The sequence below is a fragment of the Dunckerocampus dactyliophorus genome, chromosome 10 (assembly GCF_027744805.1).
Source record: "Dunckerocampus dactyliophorus isolate RoL2022-P2 chromosome 10, RoL_Ddac_1.1, whole genome shotgun sequence".
Lineage (NCBI taxonomy): Eukaryota > Metazoa > Chordata > Actinopteri > Syngnathiformes > Syngnathidae > Dunckerocampus > Dunckerocampus dactyliophorus.
This window is the reverse complement of record NC_072828.1, coordinates 3,243,019-3,267,028: the sequence shown is the minus strand read 5'-3', so window position 1 is coordinate 3,267,028 and position 24,010 is coordinate 3,243,019. Positions and strand designations below refer to the sequence as shown.

Here is a 24,010-nt window from a genome sequence, read left to right as displayed (position 1 = left end):
AATCCGTTCTCACTGATTTGACTTTGCCAGCTGAATGATGTGGAGCTCAAGGAGACAACAGGAGGCGACGAGAAGACGTGGGGGCTGTGGCACGAGCACAGAGGCTCAGTGCGGAGGTACACGCTGCAGGGCCGCTCGCCGCTGGTGAAACTTTCTTGGCTCAAAGACTTGAAGGAGTTGCAGCAACGATCCAGCCTGCCCACCAACAGTAGGTCTTCCACAATAGAGGCATACGTTAACTTTGTGGTTCTACTCTTGTTCGGAGAGCTTCTGCCAAGAGGAGAATAATGCAGATTTAAAAGCCCCTGAAATGAGCAGGATAGGACACATTTAACGATGCTTTGTTTATATCCTTCAACAAGGCCCACCCGTGTTTAAATCTTTACTGTCGGACTGCACAACAAAGATGGGACAGACCATCAAACTGAGCTGCAAGGTCACGGGGACGCCTCAACCAGCAATCACTTGGCTCAAAGGTCAGATTTCAATTGCTTTTACATCATTCACATTGTGACTCACATTGCATTGCTGCACAGAAATCTATCTTCTTCTTCTCAGATGGTCTACCCTTGGAAGATGACCCTCGTCACATCATCACAGCAGACCGCTGTGGCACATGCAGCCTGATCCTGGACAGCTTGACTGCAGAAGACTCTGGTCAATACGTGTGCTATGCTAGCAGCAGCGTGGGCAGTGCAGGCTCCCTGGCTACTGTCGTGGTACAGGGTGAGTATGAGGAGAGACATGAATGTCATTCTACCTTTTATACAGTGGTACATTCCTCGGTTGTCATTATTCATTCTTCCTCAGTGGCAAAACACCCAACGATATTAACAAAACATACATTTTATACAGACGAATTCTACTTTTACATGCAGAAAACAATGCAAAATAATGGATAAATGAATATTTAACATCACTTTTACCTTTTTTTACTGAAGACTCTCGTTGGTGATGACGCAGAGCCTTTGTTGAATTTCAATAGTGTTTCTCACCTTCTTTATCAAATTGCTGCCACTCTCAACTTCCTTTGGCCCCGTGGCGGTCACTTTGTTTGGGCACTCTACGCGTAGTGATACAGTACAGGGAAAACGGACTGGTTTGTTAAGCGCAATATTGTACGATAACTAAGACAGTGTATGAAAACTGATGCAAAATTTGCGTCGAAAACCGAGATTTGACTGCATGTTCAATGTTCTAGTGTCTGTTACAATGACAATAAAGACATTCTATTTATATATTTAGAGCTCATACATTCTTGTGTGTGTGTGTTTCATTTTTGATATTTTTGTTATTTTTAAGCGTGTTTTCCGTCTTTTATGTTTTACTTCTGTTAACCAGTTTGGTTGTCGTTTTTAAAAAGTGCTATACACATAAACTTGGCTTGGCTAATAAATATATATAAAGGCACTTCTTATGTAATATTTACAATTTGTCTCATGGCAGCTCCACCCAGATTTGTTAGTCGGCTGGAAAGTTGTTGTCTGATGGAGAATGAGGACATGCAGTTTACCTGTTCCACTCATACCACTCCTTTACCAAAAATCAGGTCAGTATAACACCGCTGTGTTCAGCATTTTCTAGTAATACGACTGTGTACTCCCTATCCACAGTACTAGGTACAATCCACATCAGTCTTCCACAGTAGTGACTATACCCTCTCCTCAAGGCAGAATAAGATAGAAACGCTACAAAAAACTGTACTGTACTGTACTATAGAGCAGTGATTCCCAACCAATGTGCTGTGGCACACTACTACTGCAACAAATAATGTATCTTTGTTTACCTATCGATGCTGGTGAAGCAAACTGGCAAAACAATGAAATGCCAAGTTCAAGGAACAAAAGAGAAGTTAGGAAGGCTACCAGATGCGCTTGATCTGACAGATGTCCATTTTTCAAAGACTTTAAATAATATTTAAATAATATTTTATGGTATTACAGAGCAACCAATTTTTGCAGCGTGTTTAACAAAGATGTGAGGAAAAATGTACCTTTTTAATTCTGTCAACTTTCCTCTGGGCATCCCGCTCATGTCAGATATCACTCAGGTCTGGCTCCTCAGGTAGCCCTAGGTAGCCTGGCTATCTACCTGGAAGCTCGGCTAACTTCCAGATAGACGTCTTGGAAGCCCGGCTAACTTCTTAGAAACCCGGCTAACTTCCTAGACGCTCCTGGTAGCTCAACTAACTTCTTAGAAGTCTGCTAATTGGTAGCCCGGTTAACTTCTTGGGAGCCCGGCTAACTTCCTGGTAGCTCAGCTAATTTCCTGGAAGGTCCTGGTAGCCCGGTTAACTTCTTGGTAGCCTGGCTAACTTTTTGGTATTGTAGCTAACTTTCTGGAAGCCCGGCTAACTTCCTGGAAGCTCCGGGTAGCCTGGCTAACTTCCTGGTAGATTGGTCAACTTCCGGGAAGCCTGGCTAACCTCCTAGTAGCCTTCTTGGTAGCCCGGCTAACCTTCCGGAAGCCTGGCCAAGCTTCTTTGTAGACTTCTTGGTAGCTCGACTAACTTCCTAGAAGCTCAGCTAACTTCCTGGTAGCCATCTTGGTAGCCCGGCTAACTTCTTAGAAGCCCGGTTAGCTTTATAGAAACTCCTGGTAGCCCGACTTACTTCTTAGAAGCTCGGCTAACTTCCTGGTTGCCCGGTTAACTTCTTGGTAGCCCAGCTAATTTCCTGCCAGCTCCTGGTAGCCCGGTTATCTTCTTGGTAGCCTGACTAACTTTTTATAGGCTGACTTTCTGGAAGCCTGGCTAACTTCTTGGAAGCCCAGCTAACTTCCTGATAGCCCGGCTAACTTCCTGGTAGCCTGGCTAACTTCCTGAAAGCCCAGCTAACCTCCTTGTAACCTTTTTGGTAGCCTTTTTGGTAGACCAGCTAACTTTCCCGAAGCCTGGCTAGCTTTTATGTAACCTTCTTGGTAGCCCGATTAGCTTTGTGGAATCTTGGCTAACTTCCTTGTAGCCTTCTTGGTAGACCGCTTAACTTCTTGGTCGCCTGGCTAACTTCTTGGAAGCCCGGCTAACTTCCTGGTAGCCCGGCTAGCTTCCTGGAAGCTCCTGGTAGCCGGCATTCTTGGAAGCCCTTGCTAACTTTTTGGAAACCCGGCTAACTATGCGGTAGCCCAGCTAACTTCCTGGTAGCCTTCTTGGTAGCCCAGCTAACTTCTTGGAAGCTTGGCTGACTTCCTGGTAGCCCGACTAACTTCTCAAAAAGCCGGCTAACATCATGGAAGCCCAGCTAACTTCGTGGTTATTAGAGATGCAAGTTTGTGACGGCAGAATTTGGATATAGTTCTTTTATGGGACCTCCTTAAAATGGTGGCTGGTGAGTGTGAGTGCTAAATAAGCTCTTCTTTTGTCACAACAGATGGATGAAAGATGGCCAAGAGTTGACCGACAAGCGAAAATATTTCATCCTGAATGACGCTCGCAGTGGAATCTTGTCTCTGACGGTAATCGGTGCAACAGAGGCGGACATTGGACTTTATGAGTGTGAGGTATGATGCTCTCATGTGCACTGTGGGTCTTAAAAGTCACCATTGGCAGAGATGCTCTCTGAAAACTCCTCTTGCTTCAGCTTTCCAATGAGTTCGGCTGCGTGAAGTGCAAGGCCGGGCTGTGCCCCGCCTACATCGCCCCCAGTGACGACCAGACACATGACTTGCCTCCTAAAGGTAGGACAGTTGGAGCTATACGAGGTAAATATGCTGCGCACCACACAGAGACCACTTCTAGGTCTTTCACGTGTTTACTTGGAAATATAAGAAGGGAGTGAGCACATGCCATCTTTGGGAACAGTCTGTGTCTTTTCTGTCACTTTCAGAGAGTTTGCATCAAACCTCACTTTCATTCATCCATTCTGTCACGTTTATTCCATTTTGAGACATGATACTTGTGTTTTTATCCATTTCACACACTCACAAGTTGACACCAGATCAGGATTTTGGGGATTGGAGAGAAGAAAACCAAGTAGCACCACATGGTGATGAAATAACTTCCAATCATTTCATTTCTCAATTTCCCACTGCTAATATTGACATTGTGAGTATTTCTATAACCTCCATGTTCTCCATCTTCCCTCTACTCGTCCAAAAGCAGGAGGTTCCTCATGCGGGCCATTCCGTGTAAGTGGCCATTGTCATGTTAACAAATAACCGCTCAGTGCTCCCCTTTTTCTCCCCTCTCGTGAACGCATGCCCAGCTAACTCCTCACCACCACGAGTAGAGATGGTCATGTGCCGGGCGTCTTGTTCATGCGGTGGGTACTATAGTTTCATTAAAGCCAGAAGCCTGCAGGTAAGGGACACATTATTCCCCATTATTTGTCAAGTAACTTACTTATTTTTCCCTCACCAATATTTGCAGTCGTACCTTCAACTCATTGTGTGATATTTGGCATCCTCTAGATGCAGAATCAGAGGGTTGGTCGTCTTCCTTTGTGAAGAAATGGCTGCAAACAGATTTCACCCCTTCCTCGATCGCCAAGATGATCTTTCCACCCACATTTCACGAACAGTGAGTGGAGTAATATAGCATTTCATGAACGATATTTCACTCATTTAACTGTTTTATCCGCTGCTCATTGAGTATTGACTATTTTGGAAAGGAAAGAGTCAAACAAATATCGGAAAATATTACTGTATATTACTGTAAAATTTTATTCCAGAAGTTGCTAACTATAAAGTAAGTGATCTATCAGATTGTCATTATTATATAAGATATTGTAATAAAATGTATAATATATAATATACAGTATACAGTATAATTAATGATACATAGTGAAATTCTAAATATCCATTATAATTAATTGTACAATAAAAAATAGCAAAAACCCACATAAAAATGTATATAAATTAATTTATAAATATGACCAACAATTTTAAGAAAAAAAATAAAACAAATAATAAAAAATACATTAACACGATTAAAAGTTTAACAAAGAAATGTAAAAATACATTAAAAACAATTACAAATGTAAAACTTTTTAATATACTGTATATGTATAATTAAATGTATAAAATAAGTTTTAATTTTTTATTAATATGTAAATAGAGATGTAATATTAAATTAATATACAATAATAATATTGTTATTAAATAACATTTACATATATAGAGAATAAAAGCTTTTACATTTTAAAAAGTAGTTGTAGAATTGTCTTGTGTTTGCCCCTTTCCTGATTTCTTCTACATGGTCCTGTGTGGAAAAAGTGATGGCCCCCTAAAGCTAATAAGTGGTTGGCCCCCCTTAGCAGCAACAACTGCAATCAAACGTTTGTGATAACTTGCAATGAGTCTCTTCCAGCGCTGGGGAGGAATTTTGCAGGATTGTTGTCATTCAGCCACACTGGAGGCTTTTCCATCATGAAACACCTTTTTCACACAGTGCCATGTAGGTTGCAAAGCATGCAAAAAACTAATAATCTATTGCAATTTACAAATGTATTTTCTACGATGTTATGCTCTTCTGCACACTGTGTACCCACCCACCGAGACAGAGACTGTATGGGCTCACTTTGTTCACGCCGTTGTTCTATGGAACAAACGTGCCAAGGTGCTGAAAGCAATGCACAGAGTGAACTCCCTTCCTGCCTGTTTGGAGGCGGTAGATGACGCATGCACATGGCAATATATTGAGTTCATTTTCATTATTGTGTGATTAATTAATTCATTTATTATCGTCCCAGGCCAAGAATTTCATTCCATAGTATAACTACCTGTTTTACTGTGCATATGACAATAAAAACTCTTGAATCTTAAAAAACTCTTAAAGCGCCCATGAGAAACGAGAAATCTTGTCAAGTTTTAATCTTGTGGCACGAGATCTTGTGACACCCCTAACAATAACAATATGATAAATCCCCTACTTTCAGTTAGCAATTCTGCACTTAAAATACTTATATTCATAATTCATTTTCTGACCTTTTTTGTCACCAGAGCTGAGCGCAGCATTGGAAAAGTTCCTCAGTCAGCATCTGTGGACCAGCCGGCACTGCCGCAGCCTCCGTGTTACATGGAAGAAGAAGAGGAAGAACTCTACTTCTCAGAGCAAATGCAGGAAATTACAGACGGTGCATCTCTATTTAAAAAATGCTTATTGTTACATATATATATATATACATTTACAATGGTGTGAAAAAGTGTTTGCTGTGCCGGCCTAGTGGTTAGCATGTTGGCCACACAGTCAGGAGATCAGGAAGATCTGGGTTTGAATCTCCATTAGGCGTCTCTGTGTGGAGTGCATGTTCTCCCCGTGCGTGCGTGGGTTTTCTCCGGGTGCTCCGGCTTCCTCCCACATTCCAAAAACATGCAGGTGAGGTTAATTGACGACACTAAATTGTCCATAGCTCTGAATGAGAGCGTGAATGATTGTTTGTCTATATGTGCCCTGTGATTGGCTGGCGACCAGTCCAGGGTGTACAAAGTCAGCTGGGATAGGCTCCAGCATGCCGATGACCCTAGTGAGGATAAGTAGATGGATAGATAGAAGATGGATAGATGGATGGATGTTTGTCACACTTAAATGTTTCAGTTCATCAAAAAAGATTAATATTAGTCAATGACAACACAACTGAACACAAAATGCAGTTTTTAAATGAAACTTTTTATAATTAAGGGAGAAAAAAAAAACAAACCTACATGGCCCTGTGTGAAAAAGTGATTGTCCCCCTAACTAACTGAGATTAATTGAGATCTATTAGTCTCCAAAAGTTTATAAAGCTTTGGGACTCCAGCAAACCTTAGTGAGAGCCATTATCCACAAATGGCAAAAACATGGAACCTTCCCAGGAGTGGCCGGACAACCAAAATGACACCAAGAGCGCAGCGATGACTCGTCCAAGAGGTCACAAAAGACCCCACAACAACATCCAAAGAACTGCAGGCCTCACTTGCCTCAGTTGGTCAGTGTTCATGACTCTACCATAAGAAAGACACTGGGCAAAAACGACCTGCATGGCAGAGCTCTAAGATGAAAACCACTGCTGAACAAAAAACATTAAGCCTCGTCTTTTGCCAGAAAGCATGTTGATGATCCCTCAGACCTTTGGGAAAATACTTTGTGGTCTGACGAGACAAAAGTTGAACTTTTTGGAAGGTGTGTGTCCCATTACATCTGGCGTAAAAGTAACTCTGCATTTAAAAAAAAGAACATCATAGCAACAGTAAAATATGGTGGTGGTAGTGTGATGGTCTGGGGCTGTGTTGCTTCTTCAGAACACTGGAAGACTTGCTGTGATAAATGGAAGCATGAATTCTGCTGAAGGAGAATGTCCGGACATCTGTTGGTGACCTCAAGCTGAAAGCAACTTGGGTTCTGCAGCAGGACAATGATCCAATACACACCAGCAAGTCCACCTCTGAATGGCAGAAGAAAAACAAAATGAAGACTTTGGAGTGGCCTAGTCAAAGTCCTGACCTGAATCCTATTGAGATGCTGTGGCATGACCTTCAAAAGGCGCTTCGTCCTGAAAAACCCTCCAATATGGCTCAATGACAACAATTCTGCGAAGATGAGTGGGCCAAAATTCCTCCACAGCGCTGTAAGAGACAAACTATCACAAACTTGATTGCAGTTGTTGCTGCTCAGGGTGGCCCAACCAGTTATTAGGTTTAGGGGACAATTGCTTCTTCACAGAGGGCCATGTAGAATTAGATTTTTTTTTCCTCCCTTAATCATAAAAAGTTTCATTTCAAAACTGCATTTTGTGTCCAGTTGTGTAGTCATTCACTAATATATGAATTCGATGATCTGAAACAGTTAAGTTTGGCAAACATGCAAAAAAAAAAAAAAAAATCAGTATGTGGACAAACACTTTTTTAGATACATTTTTAAATAGTTACCTTGTGACTCACTCTGGTGTCCTGTTCAGTTCCTCCCTTCGTCCAAGTAGCGCCAGAGGACATGTGTGTTGAGCCCGGTCAACGAGTTACTTTTACCGCCATCATTACAGGAAGGCCTACACCACAGATTCAGTGGTACAAGGTAGGAGCACCGTAGACATGATGGAGGTGATAGCAGGCTGCTGTCTATGGAAAACTTTTGATGACTTGTATCTGCAATGTTACTGGAGGATGGAGAAGAACTCACAGCCAATGAGAATGTGGAGATAGTACAGCACGCTGCTCGCTGCTCAGTGACTATCATGTGCCCTGAAGGTGAGGACAGCGGCATTTACACCTGCTTCTCCTACAACGACTCGGGGCACGTTTCGTGCCAAGCTCAGCTCACAGTGGAGGAAGGTGAGACATCCGCTGCTACCCATTAGTCGTGCTGTAAATAAAAAATACAGTATACTGTATGTACAGAAGTAAGGTTTAAGGCTTACCTGCCGCTGTCCAGGTCCACTGGGGTCTCAGGACAGAGAGGTGGATCTCGGGAAGAGAAGGAAGCTGTTTGCTGTCTATGATGTAGGGGAGGAAATAGGAAGGTGAGCCCCTGTTTTACAGTAAATCCATATATCTTCATCCACTGGAGTGTCTTCTTCCATAGGGGAACATTCGGGGTAGTGAAACGCGTAACCCACAGACGCACGGGTGAAGTCTTTGCTGCCAAATTCTTACACCTGCGGAGCAGCACCCGCACCCGGGCCTTCCAGGAGAGGGACTTGCTTTCCCGCTTGGCTCATCCCAGGGTGGCTTGTCTGCTGGATTTTTTTAGCACTCGGCGCACACTGGTGCTCATCACAGAAATGTATCCCTCCTGCTAAATGTAAGCATTTTTCTCCCCGTGGCTTAACGTCTTCTTTAACACAATCCCTAGCTGCTGCTCTCATGGGCTTGTGGACCATTTGTTGCTGAGAGGATTAGTCTCAGAGAAAGAGGTAAGAGATGTTTTCTCTTTTCGATGTTATTTCCTGAAATGTGTTGTTTTTTCTTGGGAATTTGGTTTTATTTTCATTTTAGGTTCAGTCGTATGTGCAGCAGATTCTTGAAGGCGTTGGGCATATTCATAGCATGAACATTTTGCACCTGGACATCAAAGTGAGATTGGGGCTCAAATACAAAACTGATAACATGACGTACTTCATATTCACACAACTCATCGTTTGGGATTTCTTCACAGCCGGAGAACATCCTCATGGTGTATCCGCCCAGAGATGAAATCAAGATCTGTGACTTTGGCTTCTGCCAGGAGGTAGACACGTCCAGACATCAGTACAGCATGTTTGGTACACCTGAGTTTGTCGCACCCGAGGTTGTCCACCAAGAACCTGTCAGTGTTGCAACGGATATCTGGTGAGTCCAAATCCGGATGTGTCTTTACACTACATTATAGGTGTTACCACATTTCATGCTACAACATTCCATGTTTCACCGTTTCGTGATGCAATATTGCGTGTTATGATGTTACGTGTTACGTTTGTTACGATGTTTCATGTTATGTTTTTTAGTCACGGTGTTCCGTGTTGCATGGTTACAAGATTTTGTGTTATGACTGTGATACGACATTGCGTGGTACGTCATTTTGTGTTGCGATTTGTGTTACGACCTTTCACGATTATGATGTTTCTTAGTTATGGTGAGTCGTGTTACGTGTCATGGTTACGATGTTGCATGGTTATTACAACGTTTCATGATACGACATCGCGTGGTTGCCACATTTCATGGTTATGACGTTTTGTGGTTACGGTGTTTTGTGTTTTGACGTTTTGTTTTGGTTTAGTTTGGTTTAATTTATTTCGAACATGCATATGTCCAAAAAGGAGTAGGAAGAAGCAGAGCTTATTTAATCCTATCCCCTTTTTGTAGCACATCAATTGCTAATACATACATGTGTGTACATACACATACAAACACGCACATACATATACACTTACATCTGCACCTACACAAGTTCGCACATATATACATATACAGTATACACATATTCAGTATACAGGTACACAAATACAAAAAAAAATATTTATCCTGTCCTTCCTCTCCTGTTGATATCCACATCTTCTTTGGTTTTGCACTGCTAGTGACGCTGGGTTTGTATACAAGAGTTCCTTTGATTAACTGTGTCGAGGTTATTGCAATTATGCTTATTGTCATAGTCATATGATCTTTAATATGTTTCCAGATCGCTGATATCTTGGACAACAAGCACTCTTGCGACTCCTGGACCTCCTTTTAGTTTGATGTAGATTTTCCCGTTAGTGCTCCGTTAGTGTTTTGAATCTGTCCTTGCTTCCTCAGGTCTCGTGCTTTCCTGGCGATGTCGGAATTGCTTTTTGTGAGATGCTCATTCATGTAGACGTTGGTGCCTCTTAGCTTCTTTCCCTGTTTCAGCAGTGCAGTTTTGGATTTCCTGTTGGTGAACTTAATGATGACAGGTGTGGTGTTGTTTCTGCCATGGAGTGGGACGCAAGTGTCAATACTGTTGACATCGACATCCACCTCCTTCCAGTGTAGGAAGTTAGCAATCTGTTGCTTTATTGAAGGAACATCTCTTGACTTGGGTGTGATTTGGAGCCCTGTGAGGACCACATCATTCATTCGTTCCATCTGATCCATCTCGTCAATGTAGTTTTTAATTTGCTCCTTGATATTCTCCTTTGCTTCTTTCTCTTCCTCAGGGGTGGTGCGAAAGTCAGCATTGTCCTACAGTAGTGCCTTGATATCATCCTGTAGAATGTTGATATCATTGCATAGTGCTCTATTTTCTTCCCTGGGGTCTTTAGCATCCTTAAGATCAGTACGTGAGGTGGCTTCCATATGGTTTATAGCCTCCTTGAGAGCAGTGCGCAAGGCAGTGTTATCTTCCAATAATGCCCTGATATCATCCTACAGAACCCTAACATCCTTGCAAAATGCTGTATTTTCTTTACGGTTTATCGCTTCCTGAAGAGCAGAGCGCAAGGCAGCATTGTCATTCAGCAGTACCTTAATGTCGTCCTGCAGAGCCTTGATATCTTCCATAGGGTATTTAACCTCCTTAAGAGCAGCGCTCAGGTCTGCAGTTTCATCTTGCAACTTCTTGACTTCTTTTCTTAGTTTTTTGATATACTTGTTCTGTGCTCTATTTCTTCAGACTGTATCTCTGCAGTTGAATGCAGCTTCTCAATTGCTCGCATTATTTGTGGTAGAGTGATCTCTCTACTCTCGAAGCTACGATCTAAGGTTTCTTTGAAGCTCTTGAAAGCATTTTGCAACTCTTGTTATCCTGGACTAGCTAGGTATTCTGCCACTGTTTTTATTTCCATGTCCACTTCGAATTCAGAGCCAGAATCCTTTTCCTCTGCAAGTTCAGAGCCAGAATAATTTTCCTTTGTGTTTGACATTGTTGCTAAGCAACCTCTTTGAACTTCAGCAGTTCGCTAGTTAGCTATACTTGCTAGCAGTATCAATACTTGTATCTGTACCTCTCGACTATCCAAGTTAAAGTTGGGGGATTCAGCAAGCAGCACTGATCTTGTGTTCATGAAGTGTCGTCAGGAAAGCACCAAAATAGTTAAAATTTCCAGTATCATCAACAGAGCTCCTGCCATACACGTCCTTCCCCGTCAAGGAAAAAAATAACAATAAAAAAAAATAAAATTGTTTTGTGTTTTGACATCGCACGGTTACATAATTTCATGTTTTAATTGGTGTTACGACATTTCATGGTTATGGCATTCCGGGTTACAGCATTTTATGTTACAACATTGCGTGGTTACAACATTTGGTGTTACGACGTTTCATTGTCATGATGTTTCTTAGTTACAGTGTGTTGCGGTACGACAAGTTATGGTTAAAATGTTGCATGGTTACAACATTTCGTGTTATGACGTTTCATGGTTACAACATTTTGTGGTTATGGCGTTTTGTGTCACAGTGTGTCATGGTTACAGTGTTTCATGGTTACAAAGTTTTGTGTTATTCGTTTTACAACGTTTCATGGTTAATTCATTGTGGTTACAACGTTGCATTTTTACGTTTCAGGGATACAATACTGTACAAAAAGAGAAAGGGAACGAGTTAGGTGTGCGCGGCGGAAGACTACGCAGGCGGAACACGTCGTGGTGTGGCGCTGCTCTGATGAAGAGCAACATCAATTTAGTTTTTTGTAGTTATACTCTTTCCCTTTTGTATGTCTTCCATGCGTGAGGTAGACTCTTCTGATGACAGTGCGTCAAAGAAAATGAAAGTGAAAGTGAAAAGTGAAGTGAAATTAAGACACCAGAAAGTGGAGAAATCAACACTGGCTTTATGCCTGGTTCAAAGCAAACACCGCAACCATTATGAAGGATATAGTTGGTATCGTTAAACATATGAAAGGATGTGCTCCTATGAAATGGACAATGCAGCTAAACACTGTAGTGGTGTCATTATTGATACTTGCTCCTTCCAATAAACCTGTCTCTCCCTCCCTTGCAACCACCCCATCTTTTTATTGTGTGAGTGACTTAAGTGTTACTTTAGTTATCATTTAAGTATAACTTGTGTCTTACACTAAAACTCCACTTACATCGCTGTCGTAGGAATGATCTCCTGGTATTTGACATAACAGAAACATCTTTCTCTTTCACCAGGTCTGTGGGTGTGATGGCATATCTGTGGTATGTGCAGTACATCTCCTTTCAACTTACATTATATTAAAAAAACTGCCCTTAAAATGTGAGCATTCCTCTTTGTTTCCCTCGACAGTCTGTTGTGTCGATGCCCCTTTGCTGGCGAGACGGACCGCACTACACTGCTGAGAGTGGGCGAAGGGACACTTAACTGGGACTCCCCGGATGTCATGTGTCGGAGTCCTGAGGCTCAGAATTTTCTCCGTAGTCTTCTTCAGCCAGACCCAGAGTAGGAACTTTTGCTGACTACTCCATGACTACTCCACTAACAGACAAAATGCGGACACAGATAAAAGTGGACGTATTACAATGATGAAGAAATTGCAATTACAGTGTTCCCTCGCTCTATCGCGGTTTGCCTTTTGCAGATTCGCTGTTTCACTGATTTTTTTTTTTAGTGCTTCTTTTTTTTTTAGTGTTTCTTTTTGTTTTATTACAGCGTATGAACGTTGTTTACACCCTTTTGAGAAAAATTGCATTGTTGGAAGTTAAGTGTCGACCCTTCCCTCTGTCGTCCGTCTGCGCCGCCCATTGTTTTCTGTGTCCTGATTGGTTGTAGACCATTGTCAATCAATCTCCTTCGTGTCGTCCTACCATGTTTCCTGTGTCATCGCTAACTTGCTTGCTAGCTAGCTTGTAAATCTTCGGTTTGTCTGCAGCAATGTTTTAACAAGGATACAAAAATGCGACAGCACAGCGGAAAGACGCCAGGACGAAAAGGCACGGTCACAGGAGTGAAATATGCATGAGTTACTTAATAATTTCTTGTGTTGATCATTAAGGTTGGTCATTAAAATTCAAATGAAGGTTTTAACTTTTTTGAGAGTGTTTAAACAAGACAGAAATGTGAGAAAGTGTTATTGCCTGTCTGAGAAACGTGGATAAAAAACATAATTGTAAAAAAAATGAAGTTCGCCGTTTCGCAGATTTCGCTTATTTTGGGAACCTATCCCCCACGATAAACAAGGGAACACTGTACATCAGTTTTAGTTAGCTGGAAACGTTTACTTCAACACTGCACGTGTTAGACACTACCTGTATATGGACAGAAGTATTGGGTGGTTACACCTACAGTACAGCAGGGGTGTCCAAACTTTTTCCACCATACTGAAAAATCAAAGGAGGCGAGGGCCATTTTATAATTTAAAATTATTTTATGATTAGAATATGGTCGTACCTCATTCATCGCAGTCATTTGGGTCCAGACCTGATCACAATAAGTGAATGTGTGAATGGTAATGTAGTCTAACGTCATGTTTCATAAGATTACTAATGCCTAGTGACCACACTACATATAACTTGCTTTTCCTTTACATTACATTTTCTTCCGCTTATTCGGGACCGAGTCGAGGGGGTATCAGTCTCAGTAGGGAAGTCCAGACTTCCCAGTCCCTGGCCACCTCTTCCAGTTCCACCGGGAGGACACCAAGGCGTTCCCAGGCCAGCTGTGAGACATAATCCCTTCAGCATGTCCTAGGTCTGCCCCGGGGTCTTCTCCCGGCTAGGCAGGCCCGGAACACCTCACCAGGGAGGCGTCCGGGAGGCATCCGGACTAGATGCCCGAGCCACCTCAACTGGCTCCTCTCAATGTGAAGGAGCAGTGGCTCTACTCTGAGCCCCTGCTGGATGACCAAGCTCCTAACCCTATCTCTCAACCTACAGAGGAATCTCATTTCAGCTGCTTGTATCCGCAATCTTGTTTTTTTGGTCACAACCCAAAGCTCATGGTGATAGGTGTGGGGGAAAACATAGATTGACTGGTAAATTGAGAGCTTTGCCTTTCGGCTCAGCTCTCTCTTCACCACGATGGTCTGATACATCAACCGCATTACTGCAGACGCTGCCCCGATCCGCCTGTCCTGTCCAAACTTCCCTCACTGATGAACAAGACCCTGAGATACTTCTCCACCTGGGGTAGGACCTCACTCCCAACCCGGAGGGTGCAAGCCACCCTTTTCCGACTGAACCATGGCCTCGGATTTGGAGGTGCTCAGTCTCATCCCAGAAGCTTCACACTCAGTAACCCACCCAGTAAACGCTCAAGTTCACAGCCCGATGAGGCTATCACAGGTATGACACCACCTCGATGCCTTTGCTGCGCCTACAAATTCTGTCCATGAAAATTATGAACAGAATCGTTGGCAAAGAGCATACTTGGCAGAGGTCAAAGTTTACCGGAAACAGACTTGACTTACTACTGCGAACCAGGTTCCTGCTCCTGGAGCACCCCCACAGGATATCATGAGGGAATAGCTTTTCGAAGTCTACTATACATAGTACATGTAGACTGATTGGGAAAACTTCCATGTACCCTCCAGTACCCTTGCAAGGGTTTAGAGATGGTCCAGTCACATTACACCTCCTGTAGCCGAGGTTCGACAAACGGTCGTACCCTTCTCTCCAGCACCCTGGAATAAACTTTCCCAGGGAGACTGAGGAGTGTGATCCCCTTATAGTTGGAACACACCTTCTGTTCACGCTTCTTGAAAAGCGGGACCACCACCTCGGTCTGCCAATCCAGACGTACTGTTCCTGACTTTCATGATACTCGAACCGCGATACAGTGAGTGACGACTGTATGCTGAGGGCCAAAAAAAAAAACCAAGCTTTTGGGGCAAAAGTGCTCCCCTGAATGCTCCTGGTGTAGACAGTACATGCAACTCAGGTACTTTCAAGTGGGCAACAGTATACTTTTAACTTTCTTTTTGCACTGTGTAGGAAGCGACCGTCTGCCTTTGAGTGCTTGAGCCATGAATGGTTGCAGGTGAGACTGAAAAAAACAACAAACTGCTTGTTTTGGACACTTTTCCAATAGAAAATAAACAAAACATATCTTTGGAACAGGATGAAAACGCAGGGGAAGACACAGATGAAATTAACACAAAGAGTTTGAAAGTTTTCATCTCGAAACGAAAATGGCAGGTAAGACATTTAGTCAGGGCTGGGCGTTATGGATCAAAACTCATATCCCGTTATATTTATGCCGAATACTGATATACGAAATATATCCTGATATTTTTTCCACAAAGTGAGTTTAGACAAAAGTCAAAGTCTGAAGTTGTTTGAAGTTGTTTCATTAAAATAAAAAAAAAATCTTGTCGAAAAATGGCCGCTAAAATAAGATAGTCCATTCTCTTTGTGAAATAAATAGTCCAAACATATACAAAATATAATCATCAGTCTTCTTGATAACAAACCTTTAGCTATGCTCCAATCCTCAGCTAATACGACAAGCACAAAAGAACAACACAGTTGTAGTCTATGTAGTTGTTAGTCTATCTAGTCCGAATGAGGTGTCATTTAATGAAGATTAAGAAACATTTTCGTTTGATATCCCGCTGAGTAAAACAGGACGAGATCCACCCCGGTGACATCGCGCCTCGAGGTTGCGTGGATCTCCACTGCAGCTTTACTTTCACTTTTATGTTCCCAAATACCAGAAACTCTCCAACGACGCCAAAAAAAGTAGCTAGATTTGTCGCTAGTTACTTTTGACAAAATATGTCTCCAAGAGGGTTTGGCCAGATCTAGCACAGAGCATGGAAGGGGGCGGGGCAGCAGCCTCGCTAAGGAGCACTGACACACACAGCAGAGCGAGACAGACCTCCCGTGTCAAGATACAAGAGAACAGTGCAAGTCTAGTCTGTATCGATATGAACGATATGCTTGTCTTTGATAAGGTGCTGAAAAGAAATATCGATATTTCAAAAATATCGATATATCGCCTAGCCCTACATTTATATATAAAATACAACATGAGGTAGGTTCTCTTACAGTGGAACCTTGGTTAGCGTCATTGATCCGTCCCAGAACACACCCACATCAAATCCATTTCGTCCGAGACGTCATCAGAGTCAACCGCTGATGACGTCATAGATGGGGTGATGGGGAAGGGGGGGGGTGGGGGGTGGGGGGGTGGGGGTAATGACTCCCGGTTCTGGTTTCCATTTTAGCACATCCAAACAAACACGCTGTGTAACAAAGACACATTTACAAACACAGTTGGACTCACATGACAAGTACAACAACCGAGACAGCGTACATGAGCCGAGGCAAAATTTTTTACGTAAACCAAAACATACGCATACGCCAACCGAAGTTCCAGTGTATTTGCCTTCAAAGAACACTTGGTTTGGTTTCAGCCGAGTTATTTTTCCCTTTTTACCACCCCCTCCCCAGCGTTCTTTGACTTGCGTTGGGTCCGTGCTCACGTTGAGACAAATCCCAGAGCTTCTGGATGCTCCGCTCAGAGACACGGCAGTGACGGTACCCCGTGAACCCCAGCAGAACAGCAGCAGCTCCGTGAGCAGCGGCTCATCATCGGAGTATGACGAGGCTGACTCGTGGGACTTCTTCCAGCACTGCAGTCCGACTGAGGAGGAGGAGGAGGCAGAAACAGAGGACGACTGTGACCCTTTGAGGGAGAGAGCCCAGCTCCCAGAACCGTTTGCTCTACTTAACCGAGATCTGGACGAGGAGGAAGAAGTGACCTTTGGGGAAGAGGAGGATGAGGAGTTGGGTGGAAGGAGGAGCATGCTAGAGCGGAGTGTCAGCAGGCAGTCTGTCGCGTCGTCAGATTTGTCATACCTGCAAACACCTCAGAATGAACGAAGATTCAACAGGGGCAGTAGTCCGTCCCTCAACCTTTCAGATGGCGATGAGGGCTCCGGGAGCGATGCAGGTCGAATCCCTCGTGGCAGCGTGATCCGAAGCACATTTTACAGCACCTCTCATCAGCTTTCACCCATGTCTGCCAGACACATGACGTTACGGGACAAGTTCCAGGCCAAAAAGCAAGAGAGAGGCCGCAAGCCACTCCGCAGAAGCCTTTCAGGGCGCCTCAATGAACCTCTCATAGAATATGTGGAAGATGATACAGAGACCAACCGGAGCCAGAGACGGGGATCCGTTCAACCCACAATGCACAAGTCCACTTCTTTTGACAGCTGCGTCGTCCTCCCCCAAACCAATGTGCCGCCACACAGGAGGAGCAGGTCTCTTGATGAGTACTCTCGGCGGTCCCCTGGTTCACCCCGACGCTCAAAGCCAGGAGACGAAGAAGGTAGTCAAAGTCTGAAGGAGGATTTCACAGACGATGAACTGGGAGGGAAGAACTTGCTGGTCATCCCAAGCCCTCGGCGACCCATTAGAAGAAGGGGTTCCCTTGCTCCTGTGCAGGGTACGCACGCAGTGGGTGGTGTGTCTGGTCCTGTAACCCTTGTTGTTGGTGACAGAATAGGCAAGAGGTTGGATCAGGACCAATCAGAGGGAGAGGCCTTCGCTGGCTCCCAGGGTTCCTTGACCGAGTCGTCCATTTTGGAGCATGGTGGCTCTGAGTCCTCCAGTAGGCTTGGGTCATATGAGGAGCTTAGAGGGCGATATAGATCAGGAGAAAGTGAAGGGTATGATGATCCAGGGGAACCACTGACTTCACCATCCCCTCGCTCATTTCAAGAACTCAAACCCAGATTCCCCTGTCCTCAAGCCCCACCACGCAACCGCACACGGTCCAACCCCAACATAAGTAACATGCAGACCTCATTAACACCCAGTCCGAGTCCTAGCCTCTCCTCTCTCCAGGCTCCCGAAAGGCCTCCCAGAGCCAAAGATAAGAAAGAAGGACTCCAAAGAACCGCATCTGCACCAGCCCTCCAACTTACTCCACCCACAGGAAAATCCCCAAAACTGGGATTGCTCAGGATCTTTCGCAGGCAGTCCTGGACTGGCAATTCCTACTCCCAGCTGGAGAATGCACAGTTAGGACCGACCCTAGGAGAGATCATGAAGCCGGATACACCGACCATGTCGCTCCGAAAGAAGATGAGAACTTCAGCATCAAGTCTCACCAAGCTGTTTTCAAGGTCTTCCAGCAAGGAGGATTTGAGTAAAGGAGGTAAGCGACTGGGATATCATAGCTTTCATCAAACACACACATTCATCCTGCTTTTTTTTTTGGTACAACAGGGCCAATAGTTAAGGTACCTGAAAGGGAGCAGGGTCTTGAGAGTCCAAAAAAGAGGACTTCCAAGCGCTTGCCTTCTTTGAAGATACCAGCATTCAAAAAAGCCAAAGGTATCAAACTAGCCTTAATTAAAGTGCCTGTTGCCCATTGTTAAAAACTCTTGTGCTATGCTGCTTAGATCTTCTAGTGCGTCCCAACAAGGCCGAGGTGCTCCAGTTAGATGGCGGTGGAGTATTGCTAGTGTGGAGGCCTATCCAGTCCAGCGATCCTGTGATGTACTGCGTTCAGTACTCCACAGACGGTGGGCTCAAAATCCCAATCAACTACTGTAGGGGTTTAACGGTACATGTATTTGTCGTCAGATAGAGGACATACAGTATACATTCTGCGTTACAGTACAAGACAAATGGCATAGTTTGTTATGTGCACCACAAGATTTTGGCGGAAATTTTTTTACCAAAACCGAATCATACAACAACTGGGGCATCGGAAAACCCACTTTTTACAGTTTAGGATATTACAATAATCCCTCGTATATTGCAGTTAATTGGTTCCAGACCTGGCCGTGATAAGTGATTTTTCCGTAAAGTAGGATTCCTTATTTATAAATGGAACATTTTTGTAGTTAGAGCATAGAAAACCTGTTTACAACCTTCTAAATATGGTTTGTAAACATTATTAAACATGAAATAACACCCTTATAATCCCTTTTTACGCTCCTATTACCTAATACAGTAGATAGCATAAGACAAAGTAAGACGTAAGACATAAATACGACATAATATAGACTCACACATTGTTCCTTTTTGCTCAATTTTTTTTACTTTGTGTTCTGTACAGTACTTCCTGCAGTGGCTATTGTTTCATCACTGTGACATTACTGACACCTAGTGACCAGTGTAGAATGCTACATATCATCACAACGTCTTTAAATGCATCTTCTGAATTCCTTATATTTCTATTCCAGTTCATTTAACAACTTTTATGCTTGAAAATGATTTTATGCTTGAAAATGCGCTTGAATATGCATATACTTTGACTAATAAAAGGCTGTATTCAACCACGAAACAGCGATGATTTATTAACTGATTTTTAACCGTGATAGAGTGAAGCTGCAAAATTCAAAGTGTGAAATGGCAAGGGATCACTGCAGTCAAATTTTTCTTGTCCCCTGTAACACACAACTTGTATAGTTAATAGTACAATGTACTGACCTACATTGAATTGGTTTTAGCATATTTGAATGCACAAAATGTATGACCGAGCTTTGACTATGGTGTACCGTTACACCCCTACAATCAAAACAATGTCTATACTTTTCATTTGACTCTCACGGTGAGTCTGAAGGGTTGTGTTCCTCTGTAGGTGGAGAGTGGACGGTCCTGTCAGAGGATGTGACAGACAGCAGCTACGTGGCAAAGGATTTACCCACAGGAGCTTCATATGTCTTCAGGGTTGGCTGCATCACCAAGACCGGCGCGGGACCGTTCAGTGATGCCTCATCTCCCGTTGTCATGGCAACTCACCCAGAAGGTGAGGGTAACTTCGAAAGCCATCAGAAAGCCTTGCTATCTATTAACGTGACATTTTTATGACCGTGTGCAGATGCTCACATTCCTCTCATCCAGACTGAGTGCCTGGCATCAAAGATCAGTGGCTCAGGAAGCCAAGCAGCACAGAGGAGTTATAACTTCCTTTCGGAAATCAACAGGTGGGATTCCTACAAAGCAGAACCTCTTCCAGCTGGCGCTAAGTCTGCTACATCCTCATTTCCTTTCACCTCAGGGGCCGCTTCAGTGTTGTCACCTTATGTCGGAATGCCGAGACCAGCCAAGTGTTTGCCGCCAAGATCACTCCTTACCGGGCGGAGCAGAGGCTGCTGGTCCTGAGGGAATATCAGCTGCTGAGGAGGCTTCACCATGCCCACCTGGTCCAGCTGCACACGGCCTACATAACCTCCGCTTACCTAGTGCTGGTGGAGGAGCTGTGTCCTGGCAAAGAGCTGCTCTACAGTCTCGCTGCAAGGTCAAATACAGCTTCAAGTCGACATGACCTAAAACAGCTTTAAACCATGGGTCTAAAAAAATAAAATAAACGTGTGCATTTTGCGGTAGAATCCAGGTCAGTATTGCCATGCATTTAATTTTGAAGCTTACTTTGCCTGAACAGGAAGTCTGATTAAGTGGACACTTTCCACAGTATCACTATGTATAAAATACAGTATATATAAAACACTGATATCAAGAATGTAACACTCACAGTTGCTACTTACAGATCACACATTGAAGGGTAAAGTAACAACCCTCTTGGGGGGGTAAAAGGTAACACCTTTCCCGCAGGGTGAAGTAACACCTGTCCTGCAGGGTGAAGTAACATCACATGCAGGGTAAAGTAACACCTCGCATGCAGTGTAAGTAACACCTGTCCTGCCTGGTGAAGTAACATCACCTGCAGGGTAAAGTAACATCTTCCTTGCAGGGTAAAGTAACACCTTCCTTGCAGGGTAAAGTAACACCTATCCTGTCAAACGCATACCCTGACATAACTGGTCAAAACCTGCACGTAGATCTTATTTTTTTCACACATTCCATTAATAGGAGTACAGTCGTCCCTCGTGACATCGCCCTTCGAGCATCACTGCCTCTATTGCGTTTTTTCAAATATGTATTAATAAATGATTGCTGTTTCGTGGTTGACTATTATTTTTACTATTATTGGTAAAAAAAAAAAGGCAAATTGTGCATAGTTTTTGCCCAAATGAAGCATTTTCATTGTATAAAATGGCACAAGACTTTGTGTTAGCGTTGTGTTTAGGTGACAAAGTGTATCATGAACGCCCATTTTTACGCCTTTTTGCTCTTTCTTCCATTGTTGCTGTTGTTTTTTTGTGATTAATTACATTTCCAGAATGTGGAATAAAAAACTAGCTGCGGGCCACAAATGGCAACAGGCTTTTATGGTTTAAATCATTGGACAACAGGTGTAATACTGTATATGTTAGTGAAGAGACGTCTTTGCGTGTTTGGCAGAGATGTGTACTCCGAGGCTCACGTGGCCGAGCTGCTGGGGCAGATCCTGAGCGCGGTCGACTACCTTCACGGCAGGCGAGTGGTCCACTTGGACCTCAAGTCGGACAACATGCTGGTGGATGACGGCGACCGCCTGAAGATCGTGGACTTCGGCTCAGCTCAGTCCTTCATACCCGGTCAGCCGCTCCACGTGGAGCACCTGCAGGGCCTGTCGGAGAGCAAAGGTGACGAAGAGCTTGCTGCTTTTCTTTGTGTTTGCTGTGTTGTCTCTAATAAACTCAACCTTTGACTGTCATGGCCTCCAACAGAGCACCGCAGCAAAGGTACACTTTCTTTACGGGAGGATGGATTGATGAGTGGGAATAACTTCAGCTGATCCTAACATCCATAAGCACAATATTTTCATATCATTTTTCTAAAAGCCTGAAAGACTAGCATGTGAGTGACAGTACCAATAACAGCGCAGCATTTTATGAACCACATCATATCTCTTGTCTGTTTTGTCAGTTTATATTGTCCTTCCTAAAGCTCCGGAGATCCTGGAAGGCCAAGGTGTCGGACCGGAGACGGACATTTGGGCCATCGGTGTTCTTTTGTTCATTATGTAAGTACAAAGTTCACCAATGTACCAATACACTACGTCCCCAACTAACGAACACAATTGGTTCCAGACGACCGTTCTTAAGTCGAATTGTTCTTAAGTAGGGGAAAAGGTAATATTACCAATGATATCGGTACTACATGTACGTGTATACATGTACAGTATATATGTATGTATGTAAATATGAGTTTGGATGTAGTAGTAATATTAAACCAGGATAATTAATGAAAAAAACAATAATAAAAATTATATAATAATACGTAAAGATAAATGTTATTTACCTTTGAAGAGGAGTGGTCGAGCATACGTCGTCGTGGTGGAGGAGGAGGAGGAGTTATTGAAAAAAAGGACAAATCGTTGTTGTTAGACTCTTCTAAAAGAGGTAGTGTTCTGTGGGTGGTGTAGAATTAAGCAGGCCTATTAACTCTTCATAAACTTTAATCACACACTCTGTCCGGGTTGTATCATAAAACTCTTAGCTTTCCTGTCTCCTCTTCCTCTTCTTCCTGTATCTGTTGGTCCCATTAGCAGTGTCACAGTGCCCTCTGCTGGTCAAGCATGTACCGGTATAAACATGAACTTAAAAAGCAAAACACATGAAAAAATAGACCAGTCGGCTTGTGTTCGTATCTCCGAATGTTTGCACGTTGGATGTTCGTTAGTAGGGGACTTAGTGTACTGTTTTCCTTCTACTTTCCGACACTGATATTTTATCATGTTTACTTTTCAAGGTTGAGCGCCGACAGTCCATTTCATGCAGAGCTGGGCTGGGAGCAGGACAGAAACATCAAGAAAGGGAAAATCCAGTTTGGACGCTGTTACCCTGGTTTGTCCGAAGGAGCCTTGAACTTGATGAAGAGCAGCCTGAACAACAAATCCTGGTGAGCCTTGCATTAAAAGTTACTATTTGCATGGACCTGGAAGACTTCCATCCAAATAATGCCTGGATTCTATAGGTGGGCGATGCCAAGATACTGGCAACACTCGCCCTGTCATTGAATGATTTTATGATTTTTGCCGTTCATTGGTTGATCATGATCACAGTAATCCCTTGTTTATGGCGCTTAATCGGTTCCAAATAAACAAATTTAGGCCAAGCGTCTATGTCGGCTCTCAGTCATACAGGAGTTGTCCATCGAGGGAAAGGCTTCTTTAGACGTCATCTGTACTTCTGTGAAGAAGGTGTCGGACGTTTCGCTCCTCATCCGAAGATCTTCGTCAGCGAACTAACAAGTGCTGGTTGCCTAGACCTTAAATACAGTAAGAGTGGGCGGAATTGGTATGCCAACACCCTCCTCCTATTGGTTGCTTACACTAAGACTGGGAGGAGTTGGGCCAAGTATATATAAATGGAATATTTTGGTAGTTAGAGCATAGAAAACCTGTTTACGACCTTCTATATACACTTTGTAACATTAGAGCCTTCTAGACATTAAATAACACCCCTATAGTCACCTTTATGCTCGTTAACCAATAGAGTAGACGTAATAAGAAAAAATAAGACTTATAAGACAAGGATGTCCAAACTTTTTCCAATCGGGGCCACACAGAAAAATCAAAGGATGCTGGCGACCACTTTGATATATATATATTTTTTTAATTTTATACAAAAGTAAAAAAAACAAAACAAAAAAAACACTTACATATATTAAAAGGCAAAGCTTTGTGCAGCAAAAATTAGAAAAATTGAGCAAAAAGGTACAACGTAAACTCAGAAGCTGAAATGTTCACAGTAAAATTTCATTTTATTTCTATAGCATGTCGCAGGCCGAAAATAAACAAACCACGGCCCAAACTTAAGACATAAATATCACATAATATAGACTCACACAGAGTTCCTTGTTCTATTTTTTTGCACTTCCTGTTCTGTGCAGTACTTTCTGCG

General features: G+C 43.3%; 1 protein-coding gene across 5 annotated transcripts in view; it reads left to right on the top strand.

Annotated features, from left to right (window-relative positions):
- The window catches only part of obscna (obscurin, cytoskeletal calmodulin and titin-interacting RhoGEF a), an 86,171-nt gene that overhangs the window by 59,048 nt on the left and 3,113 nt on the right, over nucleotides 1-24,010 (top strand). For 3 of the 5 annotated variants that reach the window (XM_054788797.1, XM_054788802.1, XM_054788801.1), the window contains 29 exons: nucleotides 31-208; nucleotides 363-476; nucleotides 559-726; nucleotides 1,447-1,549; nucleotides 3,369-3,498; nucleotides 3,579-3,675; nucleotides 4,408-4,516; nucleotides 5,938-6,071; nucleotides 7,872-7,984; nucleotides 8,073-8,241; nucleotides 8,342-8,429; nucleotides 8,492-8,692; nucleotides 8,762-8,822; nucleotides 8,905-8,982; nucleotides 9,065-9,237; nucleotides 12,495-12,521; nucleotides 12,610-12,762; nucleotides 15,252-15,297; nucleotides 15,378-15,455; nucleotides 16,713-18,426; nucleotides 18,498-18,605; nucleotides 18,674-18,796; nucleotides 19,861-20,028; nucleotides 20,101-20,206; nucleotides 20,281-20,520; nucleotides 21,525-21,748; nucleotides 21,833-21,847; nucleotides 22,032-22,128; nucleotides 22,857-23,006. In XM_054788797.1, the coding sequence (XP_054644772.1) occupies nucleotides 31-208; nucleotides 363-476; nucleotides 559-726; nucleotides 1,447-1,549; nucleotides 3,369-3,498; nucleotides 3,579-3,675; nucleotides 4,408-4,516; nucleotides 5,938-6,071; nucleotides 7,872-7,984; nucleotides 8,073-8,241; nucleotides 8,342-8,429; nucleotides 8,492-8,692; nucleotides 8,762-8,822; nucleotides 8,905-8,982; nucleotides 9,065-9,237; nucleotides 12,495-12,521; nucleotides 12,610-12,762; nucleotides 15,252-15,297; nucleotides 15,378-15,455; nucleotides 16,713-18,426; nucleotides 18,498-18,605; nucleotides 18,674-18,796; nucleotides 19,861-20,028; nucleotides 20,101-20,206; nucleotides 20,281-20,520; nucleotides 21,525-21,748; nucleotides 21,833-21,847; nucleotides 22,032-22,128; nucleotides 22,857-23,006 (5,165 nt within the window). The remainder of the gene's footprint in view (nucleotides 1-30; nucleotides 209-362; nucleotides 477-558; nucleotides 727-1,446; nucleotides 1,550-3,368; nucleotides 3,499-3,578; nucleotides 3,676-4,407; nucleotides 4,517-5,937; nucleotides 6,072-7,871; nucleotides 7,985-8,072; nucleotides 8,242-8,341; nucleotides 8,430-8,491; nucleotides 8,693-8,761; nucleotides 8,823-8,904; nucleotides 8,983-9,064; nucleotides 9,238-12,494; nucleotides 12,522-12,609; nucleotides 12,763-15,251; nucleotides 15,298-15,377; nucleotides 15,456-16,712; nucleotides 18,427-18,497; nucleotides 18,606-18,673; nucleotides 18,797-19,860; nucleotides 20,029-20,100; nucleotides 20,207-20,280; nucleotides 20,521-21,524; nucleotides 21,749-21,832; nucleotides 21,848-22,031; nucleotides 22,129-22,856; nucleotides 23,007-24,010) is intronic. The other 2 variants (XM_054788799.1, XM_054788800.1) reach the window with 2 other exon arrangements.